The 15,020-nt window shown below is 35.5% G+C and overlaps 2 protein-coding genes across 2 annotated transcripts; one reads left to right on the forward strand and one right to left on the reverse strand.

The window, feature by feature from the left end:
- Positions 1-675: 675 nt before the first annotated feature.
- Positions 676-4,015, reverse strand: LOC136819189 (putative leucine-rich repeat-containing protein DDB_G0290503). The gene has a single exon (XM_067075392.1). It carries the CDS (start codon positions 3,056-3,058, stop codon positions 1,118-1,120), a length of 1,941 nt encoding a protein of 646 aa, XP_066931493.1. The 5' UTR covers positions 3,059-4,015; the 3' UTR covers positions 676-1,117.
- Positions 4,016-12,072: 8,057 nt separating this feature from the next.
- On the forward strand, positions 12,073-14,046 carry LOC136819216 (beta-1,3-galactosyltransferase 5-like). Its single transcript, XM_067075436.1, has 2 exons — positions 12,073-12,232; positions 12,701-14,046. The coding sequence occupies exon 2, from the start codon at positions 12,744-12,746 to the stop codon at positions 13,953-13,955; it is 1,212 nt and encodes a 403-aa protein (XP_066931537.1). The 5' UTR covers positions 12,073-12,232; positions 12,701-12,743; the 3' UTR covers positions 13,956-14,046.
- The last annotated feature ends 974 nt before the right edge of the window (positions 14,047-15,020 follow it).

Genomic DNA, 15,020 nt, shown 5'->3' on the forward strand with positions numbered 1-15,020 from the left:
AGTAATTCTTTCACTTCAAAACTTTAAGTTTGAGCAGATTTGTTCGACTCGAGGGCCAATCTTTATAACCCAAGGTAATTCTGCATATTCAGGTGAATCAATCTGAGTGCACCAATAAGAACATTTTATGCTCAAAATTGTCAAAAAAGGGAGCAAATCAAGGTTCAGCCCTCAAATTAAGAAGTTCTAATAAAAAAAGGGAAAATCGTTTAACAAAGTTAGTAACAGACCCTTTGTAAGGTGACAAAAGTTAATCCAATATGCTGACAATGCATGCAGTTAACACTAAAGTTAAATCAGTGGAATTTAATGGTACATATGAAGAATTATATTACTGTTTATAATAAGATGGTATTATATAAAAAATGATTATATGACATCTAGAACAAGTTACAACTATACTATACACATCAATAACAAGAATGTAAACTAAACAAAAACAAACGAAACATGACCCATCATCTGATTAGTCTAAACATGGAAAAAAAAGATTACAGTAAAATGTCCTAGCTCAGAGTATTGAACATTTAACCTTATATAAGAAAAAGTCTTAATTCCATCTTATTTAACAAGATTATGACAAACCCTTTGGCTTAAAAGAGCTTAGGATTTTAAAATCGGGGCAAAGAATTCATTCGTACTAAGAATAATATTCTACTAATGTTTCAAAAGATATGTTAAAGCTATTAGAATTTCCTTTCACAATTTCCTTCTTTCGAATAGTTTTGATACAGTATCCAACAAGAATTTTGAGCAGGTGAAAAACACAGGATCTGCAGCTCATTCAAAAGCATTCTGTTAGTTCTGGTGTCGTAGTTATGACAATATTACTCAATTTTTTTCACAATCTCAGGAAAGGGAAATTGAGGGCTAGGAATTTTCAGGAAAGTTGCATAAAACAAAAATAACTCTTCATCCTAATTGGTTAAAGAGAAAAGAAGATTTGTCAAAAAATTTTCAACTTTAAACATGGTTAAATTACCTCTTATTCAACAAATTAAACAAAAATTCTTCAAAAAAATCTAAGTTAATATTTCCTCAAAATTATGTATTCACAAGACAAAACTGAAAGGTTTCAGTCACATTCACAACATTATTATTATTATCAACATCATCATTATGCTTTCAATAAATTACTCAACGAATTGGATTTCTTTTTGTCTTTTTTCATCAATTTCTTCAATTTTTTACTTTTCTTCAAATCATCAAGAATATTTTTCAAACGGTCCACTTCTGAATCTCTTACCAACATTTTCAGTGATAATTCTTTCATTCTGTCATTTATGTCATCTCTTTCTTTCTCGGCTACCGTACATTTTTCACTCAGTTCGTCATTAAACTGTTGCTGTATGCTGACCGAATTCGATAAAGCTTCATTTTTGATTTCAAGTGATTTGACGGTGTTATTATAGTTTTCAGTTTTGGTTTGAATCTCCTCTTTCAAGGAAGTGTTTTGCTTTTTCAATGATTGCACACGTTGAATTTCTTTATTATTTTCCACCACACTTTCTTCAAGAACCTTGCTCACTTTCTGTCGTATGGATCCTAATACAGTCTGTAGATCCTCGAAAACGACTTCAAAATGACCCTTTCCATTTTGTACATGCTGTTGTGGTTTCAATTGTAATTCGCTGTAGAAAGTATCGCGAAGTGTGATCAACATTTTCAGGTACTCCTCTTCTCTTGGGTTGGGCTCTACAACAACAATTGGTTCCTGAGGTGCTAGCAATTCTGTTTTCACCACAACTTTCTCAACGACTCGTTCTTCGATTATCATTTTTGGTTCAGATGCCATAACCTTTTCTACGATTCGTTCTTCGACAAACACTGCGCTCTCCTCAGTCTTCTTGTTCTCTTTCATCGAGCGAATCGTTTCATCTCTTTGTTTCAGTTTCATCTCAACCTCTCTCACTTTCATCTTCAAGATATCAACCTCTGGATTATCAATAGGTTGTTCACCAGAGCTCTGCAACCTCAATTTCTCCTCCAACTCTTCCACACGGTCTTGGAGCATCTCGATCTCCTCCGCTTGATTCTCAAGAGCTTGCATAGTATCTTCACCATTGCTAATCATAATATCCTTAGCTTTCATTTGCCATTTCAACTCATCTAATTTACGTTTCAATTTCTCGTTTTCCTTCTGCAACCGACTCATATCTTTCTGAAGTGCTTCAGTGTGGTCCTCGACCTCAAACACCTTTACAGCGACATCATCATTAAACTTCACGATGCGATTCTGTTTTTCTTCGATCTCAATTCCTTTAGTATGTTTTTCTTTTTCACCTTTCAATGTTTTCAATCTACGATTCAAGCGCTCCACTTCTTCTTTGAACTCTACAATCTCTTTCTCGTAATGTTTGATAGTGGTATCTTTCTGATCAATCTCCGTTTCTTGTCTTTGCAACTGTCTTTTGATTTGTTTAAGAGAAGCCTCCTTCTCATCATGTTTCTCTTGAACTTGCTGTAACTCATCCGTACGATTTTCTAAAGCCATGTTCAAATATTCAAGCTCCGATTGATGACGTTCTTTTGATGTATTGACTTTATTGTTCAACAAGTCGACTCGATTTTCAAGATCATTGATGAGCTGTTCATGTTGTGCATTTTCGTCTTTCTGCTGAAGCAGTTTACTGATTTCTTCACTGAGCGACATGAGTTCGGTTGATGATAAACTCAATCGCTGGTTGTGATCTGTCTGATCATCAACGCGTTGTAGTATTGACGCACACAACATTCTATCAAAACAACTCGATTCTCCTTCTCTTCCAATGTTTATTTTTCCAGCCAACAGTGTCGTTCGAGTCTCACCCATAAATAACACTATGGCTTGTTGATTAGTTACAACTTCTTTCTCTCTCTCCTCTTTTCTATAACAAATAGAAAGACAAATAATTAACAACTGGATAACTATTGAAGGAAATGTCAACAAAAAATACACTTTCAAATGCAGAGTGAAAGCTATTAAGGAAACGTTTGTCAAAAACCTGCCATCTTCTTTAATCATTAGAAAATGAATCATTTCTGACAAGAGGAAAGCTATAATAAGCATTCCTGACATTCAGAAGACGTTCAAATCAAGAATGACGTTAGATAATTACAACCAAATGTAGTAACTGATAGTTATGATTGATTTTGTAACCACTATGTATGTCATTCGATTAATAACCTGTTGGTTTCAAATGTAACTATTAGCTACTTAACGCTCTACAGATGGGAAATTGACCAGTAAAAGGCTTAAACAGATCAACGAATCGCTTTTTTGAACGAACCAGATTGAGAGGTCTTTTATCAAACGAGGACAAGGTATCGAAGTTGTCTATATATGAAGGAATTTTAAGACAAAGTTGACCTCGATGGACTTGTGCAGCCATTATCGAAACGCAAATGTCAAAACCCCTCGGAAAATACAGCTCCTCCTTTTAGGATCTAAATTACAAGGATTAAATTAGGAATTAAAGGAATTAAAGTGAGGTCCAAGGAGTTTGTTTTCTTTGTCCTATATTTTCATTGTTTCCGTTAAACAAGCTGACCATTCTCGTAATGATGTTGAATGTTTAACTTTTAAGGTGTTTTAACTATATAAGGAGAACTTTTTCTCATAACCCAATTTTATGAGTATATTGTATGATAATTTGGTGGCGGTCGGACAAATTATTTCGAACGAAAGAATGTCACATTTTGATCTAATTATAGTGTGATGGACTGTGATCTTATCTTTTTACAGATATAAATGTTTCCTGAGGACAACGATTTCCTTGAGTAGTTCTTGAAAAGAAAAATACCTCAAGCATCAGAAACTCATCAGAAAATATGCATTTTGGAATCATGCAATGAACATAACCTTTATCTTGTATACAGTATAAGGAACACAGAAAAAAATCCAGAAATTTCATAACAATATCGAGTACTCGAGTAATGATATTTGGAATTCCAGAGTTTGACCTAGGATAAGCTTAGCAAACCACAACGTTTTCGAACACGCATATCTTAAAAAATAAAACAACCACTGATATCAGCGGATAATCTCCCAAAAAACCTTCAAAAGACATATCTACATTTGGAATAGGGATTTGAAAAATATAAAAGATTTTTCGACAGCTTTGTACAGCTGTAAAATATTGAGTTATTTTTTCGCTATCTTCAAGGAAAAATGAACTTAAAGTTTCCCCACGATCTAAAATACGCGTCAAATGAAGAAAGCAAGCCTAACTCAATCTAAATCGGCCAATTAGAAATCGATGGTCCGTTAGAGTCTAACATAAGATACACAAGATATAAGATATGAGTTCATTAGCGGCTATCAACCTTCCCATACACATCCAACATCACAAATGGTTCTCTAATATGGTAGTAACGCGAATTTAATCTCTCGTCATTTGTGACATAAGTAGTGACTTAATGTTTACGACACTTTGTAACAATTTGAACAGATAAGTAGGGGCTGAACACTTTTTATTATGAAAGATTTCAATATAAAGAATTTTTCTTACGTCTCTTGATGCTTTATTAAGCCTAGTTACAGAATAAGCTGCACTACACACTAGCCCATTATTCAAAATATCGACAAAACTGTGTCAACGTCTTGAGTAGAAAGAAATAGCCGATTCGTCTACAGTCTAATTCCTTCTACTTCTTGAAATACCCGAAAAACTCTTATTTAGCTTTTTTTTTTAACTAGGGCCGTGAGAATTCTCATGTTTTGTCTTCATATCTTTACTTTAAGGGGTATGACGGTTTGTAACTTAAGTTTTTCTACTTTAGAGAACGCCAGGCGGTCGTCAAAGAGAACGCGTTGAAAACAGAGAACGCGTTGAAAACAGACATAGAGTAAAACGTCTTATTTTCCAGAAATATCATTATTTTCCAATCTTATTTTCATAAACTATTTTAAAAGGTCAAAAAGAGTTGATGCGTGAAAAAATGGTTTACTCGAACAGTTCTTCTATTTTCACTTTGAGAATGATCAAACCAAAACAAACAAAAGAAAAATATTGCGGCTAAAGAGACGTTCGAAGATTGAAAGTCGCTGTGCAAACGATGATTCAAATTTTTTTGCTTTGAGAATTTTTTTTGGGATTTTTTTTTCATACTGATTGATTAAGACTAATCTATGAAGAAAATCGTTTAGGAGTATGTATTGGTTTAATGCTTATCGACTTTCAAAGCAGTGTTGGAGAATACGTAAGTGTGACGGAGGTGTTTCTATTCAAGATGTTTGCAATATTGCTAGCACTACCGGGTGTGCCAGAAATAAGCTATCCTCTTTTATGTGAAACTTCTCAAGGATTTCTTTAGGACTAGAAAAAGAAAGGATAAATTTAGATTTTGATGGGTCATTCATTGATGAATTCGGTCCACAATATAAAAAATTATGACAAATTTAATGAAAAAATGCTCAAAACCGTCAAAAATCAATCTATTAAATTCTAATTGAACAGCGACAACGAATTTTTTCTTCTTTATAATTCAAGACAAAGTAGACATACGAACAAATACAGTGCTACAAATAAATACAAACATAGAAAAAAAGTCCCTCCCCGCAAGGAACTAAAATTATATCGTCAAGGGTAATAGGCTAGCAACAAAAAATGGTAAAAAATGAGAGAAATTAGAAAATAGAAAAAAAGAGTAAAAAAGAGGCTATGAATAACTAGAACTAGAACAAGGAACCATTAAACCTGTTAGTTTCAAGAATAAATTCAACACTAAAATTTAGAATTCCTCGATTAGTTACGGAAGCTAACGTTTCATCGCCAAACAAAAGTAACCTGAAGACTTTACTAGCACTTAGTGGGTAAATAGTCATATCAAGCGTTTGAAGTTTGTTGAACAAAAGTTATCTTGCATGATAATAGACCAGTGCAAAAGAAAATGCTGAGAGTTTTCGATGGAATTTGCCCGATATGCACAAAAAGGGATCTAACTAAGGTGTCGTCGGGGTAGCGAAAAATCATCAAAATTTCCCTTGTCCGGGGGGTAAATTTGCTCTGTCCGGGGCTAGTTTGGGGTGTCCGGGGGTTGTCCGAGGGTAAAACCTGTTGTCCGGGGGATACCAAAAGTCACTTTGTTCAGGGGGTAATTCACTGAAAATTGTTATATCCTCCACCCCCCATATACAAATTTTTCTGGAAGAGCCCATTGAGAAAAACAACACCTTGGTTGTCATTGGCACCGAAAACAGGAGATGGTTTAGGTCTCAAAAATTCATCGATTACTTTCTTAAAAGTTGATACCGAAGGGAGATCTCTTATACGACCATCCATCAAGATATTCCACTGAGATATGCAATATGGAAAAAATGTATTACGGAAACGCTCAGTGCGAATATTAAGAGGATAAATTGGATTTCTTGATCTAAAATTAACTGGGGCTTCAAGTCTTGCTGGCAAATAGTTACGTAAAAAGATGGTGCTAAATTATTTTTGTAGAAGAAGATCATTCTTCTTCCGAAACGTCGATCAGCAGGACTTTCAAGACCAAGCTCGGAATGAATAGAGTTTTTCTCGAGACGTTCCACGAAAACGGCCTGTGATAGTTAGGCAGGCATTATATTGAATTGATTCCATCCTTTGCAACAAAAGTAGCATTACCTGGATGGTCGTATATGATATCACCGTAGTCTAAATGCGATCTGATATAAGATTTTTATAATGTAGGCAGAGATTTTCTTGGTACATATTTGCAAAGTCTATTAATAAGGCCAATACATTTGTTGACCTTTTTAATTTTTTCATCTGAATGGTGATTGAAGGAAAGCTTTGAGTCCAAGGCAAGCCCGAGAAGAAGCATGATATTCGTTGGTTTCTATGTTAATATTATTGAAGGATAAAACAGGAGCATTGCCAGGTACGTGCTTTCTAGAAAAATAAACTTCTACAGCTTGTTTTGAAGGACCAGGGTTAAAAGACATCTTCCATTGAAGAGCCCACTCACTTATTCTAGTAAGATCTCTATTGAGTTCTGCACAGCTCAAGACTTGACCAAAAGCTACTGAAAACAAAGAGGTGTCACATAGTGTCCTCCTGGGTTGGTTCCCCCCACTAAAAATCCTAATTTTTCTCCATTCCCCCCTCTTTTATTTCCCCCACCATATTTCAAAATTTTTCGGTTCCCCCCTCTTTTTTGAATTCCCCCAGCTATTTGAAGATTTTGCGGTTCCCCATATGGTTAACATAAAAATGCCTTAAATCAAGTTTGAAATTTTGGAAAGCTTGAAAAAATAGCCTTGAAAGTGCTGGAAAAATGAAATTGTATTGAAAAGTTGGTTTATCCCAAAAGATTTGCTGATTTTATTGCCTAAACTTCTTCTCCTATTCTTCTTTTTCTTCTGTTGGTTCTGACCACAGAATTGTTTCCTGTCGCATTTCTCTTAGCCTTAGATCATCTAAAAAGTCTAAACCTGACCCAATGAAATCCATCGATTGGCAACAGGTTTATTGTAACCACGACCTCCGAACTACTTACACTATTCTCAAGCAGACGACGACATTGAGAAAAGTTACCAAAATCTGATTAAAGCTAATAAAGAAGTTAGTCTTGCTCTTCTACCAAAGAAACAAAAAGTCAAAAAGAAATATCTCTTTGAAAACAACCTTGTTTCTGATGCACGGAATGCACTTGTAGAGGCCAAACTAAAACATCAGCGACGCCCTACAAGAAGAACATCAAAAATCCTCTCTGATGCTCAAAAAGCTCTGGATGATGCCTACCTTAACGCCGAATCGATGTTTATTCAGGGTAAGATAAACTCAATTTCCAATCTTCATGTTAGCCATCAGCACTCGGCCGCTTGGAAAACGATCAATGATCTAACAGGTCGAAAAGACCACCCTTCTATTCAGCTCAAAGGTGGCTCACCAGATAAAAGAAGAGAAAACTGGCTCAACCACTTTAAAACTTTACTTGGAAACCAACCTATTTTAAATACTAATGCTCTCCCTTTAACTCAAATTTTTGATGAACTTGACATATCAACTTCTCCTTTTACAATTGATGAACTTTCAAATTGCGTTAAACTTTTTTCAAATAATAAATCTTCAGGCCTTGATGATATTCCAACTCTGCTTTGGAAAGATCCCGTCTTTATGGAAATGCTTCTCGATTTTTGTAATCACACATTTGAGTTTCTAACTCCCCCTTCTGCTTGGTTAACTGGCGGTATCATTCCTGTTCCAAAAAAGGGTGATTTGACCTTAGCATCCAACTACAGAGGCATCACTCTTATGCCTATCGCCGCCAAAATCTTCAACAAACTTCTTTTACAACGTATCGTTCCAGTTCTTGATCCTCTTCTAAGAAAAAACCAAAATGGTTTTCGGAAGGGAAGAAGTACTCTTACACAGATTTTAGCAATCAGGCGTATTTTGGAAGAAATGCGAAAACTTAACAAAGATGCTTTTATTTGCTTTGTTGACTTTAAAAAAGCCTTTGATTCCATATCTCGTGTAAAAATGTTTGACATTCTTAAATTGTACGGCATTCCAGAGAAACTCATTTCAGCCATCAGGGCACTCTACGTGTCCACCAAAGCAAAGGTCATTACAGCTGATGGAGACACTGATATTTTTGACATTCATGCTGGAGTTCTACAAGGTGACACCTTAGCTCCCTTTCTTTTTATCATTGTTTTAGATTATGTTTTAAGAATTTCTGTTGACTTATCTAATGACAAGGGAATCAAAATTAAAGTTCACCTGCGCAAGCGTAACCGCGGCCTTTTTCTGACCGATCTTGACTTTGCTGACGATCTTGCCTTAGTTTCTGAGAGTATTCAAAATCTTGAAAGTCTTCTTCACTCACTTGAAACTTCGGCCAGTCAAGTCGGTCTTTATTGCAATGCTGGAAAAACTGAATTTATCAGCTCCTCTGGGATTGTTCTCCCTTTAACTTCCAAGAATGGTGTTAATATCAAACTTGTGAAGGATTTTAAATATCTTGGCTCTCATATTAACAGCTCTGAAAACGATTTTAAAATTAGGAAAGGTCTAGCTTGGAAAGCTTGTAATAAGTTAAACAAGATATGGCACTCTAATTTGTCTAACGCTCTTAAACTTCAAACTTTTAGAAGTCTTGTCGAGCCCATTCTTCTATATGGCTCGGAGACTTGGACCATGATAAAAACCATGCTGAAGAGCCTTGATGGCTGCTATACAAATCTTTTGAAAAGAGTCCAGAATCTTGATTGGCGCAACCACCCAACCCTTCAAGAGATATATCATGGACTCCCAAGAATTTCCTCTGTCCTGACTAGCAGGATGCTCTCTTTCTCAGGTCACTGTTTCCGTGCAAAAAACGAAATGGTGTCTGAGATCTTACTTTGGTGTCCTGCGGGCACTAGGCGCTCGAGAAAGCGCACTTTTCTTGATACTTTGAAACGAGAAACAGGGCTAGAAATTGAGGAACTGGGCACTGCAATGGCTGATCGAGAGCTGTGGAGGGAGGGTTATTGTTTGTTTCCGACCTAGGTCCATTCGGACCTAGGTCGAAGGATGATGATGATGATGATTGCCTAAACAGGTTTTGCAACAAGATCACCTTGAGATCAGTGAAGTTCCCCCAGTCAAAATCTCCTAAATTTATGGTTTTCCCCCCTCTTTATTTACCCCAGCAAATTTCAAATTTTTCATTTTCCCCCATACTTTAAAAAAAGGGCCAAAATCAGAATCCCCCCCTTTATAAGGGGGGGGAGGACACTATGTGTCATCAGCAAAGATCTTCGGATTTGACTAAAGATTTTTAGGAAGATCATTAATGTAGATTAAAAAAACAGTGGACGAAAAATTGAGCCCTGAGGAACTCCCGCCTTGATTTGTTTCCACTCAGATGTTTTACCATTTAGAACAACTCTCTTTGATACCTACCGGACAGAAAATTGCTTAAAAAGGAAAGCAAGGGGCCAGTTACCCCTTAGGACTTAAATTTCTAGATCAAACCCTCATGCTAAACTCGATCGCATGCCTTTGAGATATCAAGAAACACTCCTCTCGTGTCCAAAAGGTGGATCAGCATCAAACACTGTAAAGATATCATACGTTATGGACAACAACTGAGAGACACAAGTATCACCCTCCCGAAAACCAGACTGGCAAGAATAAAAAAGATTATTTGAAGAAAAGTAATTGTAAAGTACATCGTAAATGCACTTCTCAAATAATTTGCTAAACACTGTAAGAACAGACAATGGTCTATAATTTTTGGCAATGCTCCTGTCACTTTTTTTATAAACAGGAACAACATTGGCTTTTTTCCACTGTGAAGGGAAAGAGCCCGTATGAAGAGAAAGATTGAAGATGCTATGCAAGGGCTTAACTAGAGATTTACCGCAAATCCTAACCATACGTGTAGAAACATCTTCCTGTCCATGAGCCTTGTTTACGTTTAAAGAATTTATTAGAGACTCAATTTTGTCCTCATTAAATTCAAGATTATCTAACCTTAAGTCAGTGAGGAATTTATTATAGAAATAGTTTGATTCTTTGGAAATTATTAGATCTCGAGAAATTCTACTTTAAAGAGGGTAACTTATTTCTGGCACACCCGATATGAAGCAAAAGAACAACTAACTCGTGCAGAGAACCAACGTTTTCGATGCTTAAACATTTTTCAAAATGCAAGCGAAGCTCGATGAGTGACTTACGATCTGTCCATGATTATCTCATCGATGATTATCTGAATACGTTTTTTATATTAACGTCAAAACTTGTTGGAGCCTTTGGATGTTCTTAATTTTCTAAGATTTAAAAGTATTCTTAACTTGTTATTAATTTTAATATTCTGACCATCGAAGCCTTACACGTTTTTATGAGAACAAACTATATAAGAACATAAGACTTCGATGTCCAAAATAAGAACACTTTAATCTAAGGCTTTGCAGACATCCGATTTCTAAGGAAAATGGAACCAAAACTGGTGAAAAAAAGAATATATTAAGACCATTTCTAAGCTTAAAACTGAAAAAGTTAAGAACATTTAAAGGCTCTAACAAGTTTAGAGGTTCTTATAAAAGCGTGCATGTTTTCAATTAGTTTGTTCTTGTAAAAAATAGTGTACTGGTTTTTTACAAGCATTTTCATTGTTTTCAATAATCGAAAGAAAGGGTTCTCACTTAAAATCACTAATGGTTATCCAGATAGCGGACAGACTACAACATCCCATAACAAACAACCAAGACGTACTGAAATGACATCCCCTCAGAACAAAAGCTACTATTTCTACATAAAAATTGACATGAGTAACCTTAATTTTACCAACTATGTACAACACCATCATGAGAAAGGTCAAGTGACAAGATCATGAAAATCTCATCAAACGAAATTCCAACCTTTTCGGATATACAGCGCCTTACAAAAATTAGTAATCTTCAAAGAAGTGATAGTTATGGCTACTACTAGATTCGATTACAAATTATCTCACTGAAAAATTTCAAATATTCATTAACAATTTTGTCAATTTTACATTTTCAGAATAAACATACTGTATTCGTCTCATACAAAAATGGTTAAAACGGCCTAAAAATCTTAGTACATAATTTGCAATCCTCTAATTTTGAGCTTACCATAGTACTACCTACAAGATTTTTCCAACCTTAAAAAATCTTCACTTTTAATCCTTTATTTTTTTCAAATTTTATTTTTATTACAATCTACGTTGGAATATGCTTTCCTTCGATGAGGTATAACCTTTATGATAATGGACCATGATTGTAAATTGTAAGGCAAGAAATATTGAAAATAAGAGATACAGATTTTGGTGCATATTTACTTGGCTGAGGATGGAGGAAGAACTCTACTTGAGTTTAGGATGAGAGGAAATAAATAGAATATTTCCAAGACATATCAACACTTTAACACTTTTCTAGATGTTTTTCTTTCAAAAAATAATTGGATCTTAAATAGTGTTAGTGGATTATTGAAGCTACAAACAAGAGTTTATGAACCCTTTAGGTGTCCTCCTCAAAAAAATCTCAATATCTCAATATCAAAAGATTTGATCAATTATTCATCAAACATTCATTTTGAAATCATAAAATTTCAATAAATATTTTACAAAACAAACAAGCGTCGGTTGTTGGTTGAAATATGATGGGGTGTCTGGTAAAGAAACTTTTCGTATCCTTCATCATTTCTGGTTTCAAAATTCTATTTTTTGAGACAGATGGGCTCCAAGATTAGGCGTTTTTTTATCAGAAGAGCAGTGCACGCAAAATTTCCATTCCATCAGTTTATCCATTAAGGTATACTAACTTTAAATCATAATTTATTCATACATATTTGAACACACTTGACTCTAACAAGCCACAAACTGTCAAATACATACTTAACTCGATTTGAAAAGTAGTTTGCTTCTTATTCATGATATTCATGACGTAATGTTTTCTAAGGAAAGACCCCGGTTTTTGCCAGTAGTGGCAAGTTTTGTCTAGTTTAAATTTGCCACTACTGGCTTAAACCAGGCTATTCCCGTAGAAAACATTACGTCATGAATATCATGAATTGCATCCTGTCTTATTCAATTTTTCCGCATTTTTCTAAACATTAAAAGAGTCTTACCATGAGTTTGGGCGAGAATATGTCTTCCTAGAACACCATCATTTTTGTACGGGCTAGAGATAGAAGAGAAGGTTAGCATGTAATGCGACACAACATTTTGCACGATTAGAGCAGATTTCCTTGACAATTTATCACTTACTCTCTCATTTTAGCTTTAAGAAATAAAATAATTTCAAGAAGGAAGAATTATGAGAGATGTTCCGACGAAAGAGACTGGTTTTCACCTTCTTACCTTTATTGGCTTGCTTGTTTGTGTTATGGCAAATGACAACCAGGTCAGAGGACGATCCTTTGATGCGACGTTTAAATAAAGGCATGGCAGAATCACTCCTTCTATCAGAAAATATCCAATCTTTTTTTCCATCTAAAGAACTATTTACCGCTAACAAAAACGCACGCAACTTTAAAAGACGTCGGAAAATGCGTAAAAGATCGATACCATCAGATGAAATATTCGACAAATTATATAGAGATTTTTTAGACTGTATGCTGAAAAGTCAACGCAGTCTAGCTTTATTTTTGAACGATCAATATCAAAAGCAGTTTAGACGTGATTTTCGGAGACGTCCCTCGGTAGAAAGTCCAATACTCGAACCTGAATGCAAAGCAGACTTAGATCTTGTTATCGTTGTGACCACACGACCGGGAAACTTTTTAGAAAGGACATCTATCCGGTATTCATGGGGACGACCGGGAGCTTACATTAACAGGTTTCTTATCAAACAAAAATCATTCACTTACAAGACCATTTTTACACTGGGACGTGATCAGAATAATGTTATTGAAGATGTAGTGTCCAAAGAAAACAGTCGGTACCGAGATATTCTTCGTCTCGATTACCAAGACACTTATGAGAATCTCGCTAAGAAAACCATACTGACTTTGAAATGGGTTAACGAGGCATGCGCACCAAGATTTGTTCTCAAAACGGACGATGATTGTTATGTTAATTTGCATAATTTATCACCATGGTTACTTCGGTTAAGCCCCTATGTAAACTACGTTGGAAAGAAAAATGATTTGATGCCTGTAATAAGGGACCCAACACACCGTAATTACGTACCCTTTGACCTATTTAGTGAAGAATATTACAAAGTATATTGTTCAGGGGGCGGTTATATTCTACGTGGAACAGTGCTCGGTAATATCACATCAAAAGCCAAAGAAATACCTGAAATTATAAACGAAGACGCTTATCTTGGCATGATAACAAACGCGTTAGATATCATCCCATACGACGACGAGCGATTTCTTCCCTTCATCTTCGGTGATATAAACTTACGGAAACGACACATGTGTGACTGGGGCGATAAATTTTTGATGCACGGAGCGTCACCTAGAAGACAGCTACTTATGCATTGGCAAAAATTAGCAATGGTCAAATATAGCGTTTTATGCGATTTGTAACGTCCATTTTTTCCTGATCCATTTTAAGTTTTTGCTAATAGTTTTTTTATGAAATTAGTTAGTTTCTAGACATTTTTACAATCTAACAGACAAAAAAAACATTATAGATCTCGATAAAACATTCAGCTCGCTTTATCACAAAAGTATACAATCCCAACGCACATTTATTTACAACTGTCTAAGACACATAGTAAATCATTGAAAGTTAATTTTTCTAGCGGAGCCACGCCATGGTAAGAGCGGCACCACAAATCGGTATCTTTCATTTTCCTCAAATCGCTGTATACTTGAAGCTCTTTTCTTGAGGATTCCATTTCTCGTTGAAATTTGACACCCCTGGACGTTTTTGAATCCATGTAAGTTTTATAAACCTCCTCAAAAGTTAGCTGTTCTTTAGTTTTTAGCTCTTTGCAAACGTGACCTTTCTCAGATATGTCAATGCTCGATAAATCAAAATAATCTTGATTCAGTTCTTTGTCCATCAAGTGTGAATAGCTCTCGACCAGTTTGTTGATATTGTCAGCAGCACCCGTCTCATTATCACCTTTGCTACCATCCTCTTGACAATTCCCTTTGATTTGACTCGATTTTTCAACCCAACGCGAAGGGCGATTGAAAGTGACAGGATGGGCGCCTTCGGGCGGCATTAAGGGCGTGGTCTCTTCATTTTTGATAGAAAGAGCAAGTTTCTTGTCATCATATTGGCCGTATTGATATTTGACGAAAGAGTCAGACTTGGGTCGCTTTTCTTTAAAAAGTGAAATTTTGTTGTCTTGCCTTGGACGGCTGTCTTCGAAAGGTCTCACTTTTAAATGGCGAGCCTTTTTCACAGGTGTTGGAAACCTATGAGAAACCTTAAATTCTGCAGTTTCAAAATAAATATCATTTTTCATTTGAGCAAGTTTTTTGATTTCTTCGTTGACGAGATGGGTATTGGGTCCGTCTATGCAATAGCCATTCGGATTGTAACGTACGCTGACGAATTTCTGTAACAACTTCCGGCGACCATCCATCGCAAAATAAAACTAAATCTAACTGAAGATGAAGTTTTAATGAAAAAGTAGC

The sequence above is a fragment of the Clytia hemisphaerica genome, unplaced genomic scaffold (assembly GCF_902728285.1).
Source record: "Clytia hemisphaerica strain Z4C2 unplaced genomic scaffold, Clytia hemisphaerica genome assembly, whole genome shotgun sequence".
NCBI lineage: Eukaryota > Metazoa > Cnidaria > Hydrozoa > Leptothecata > Clytiidae > Clytia > Clytia hemisphaerica.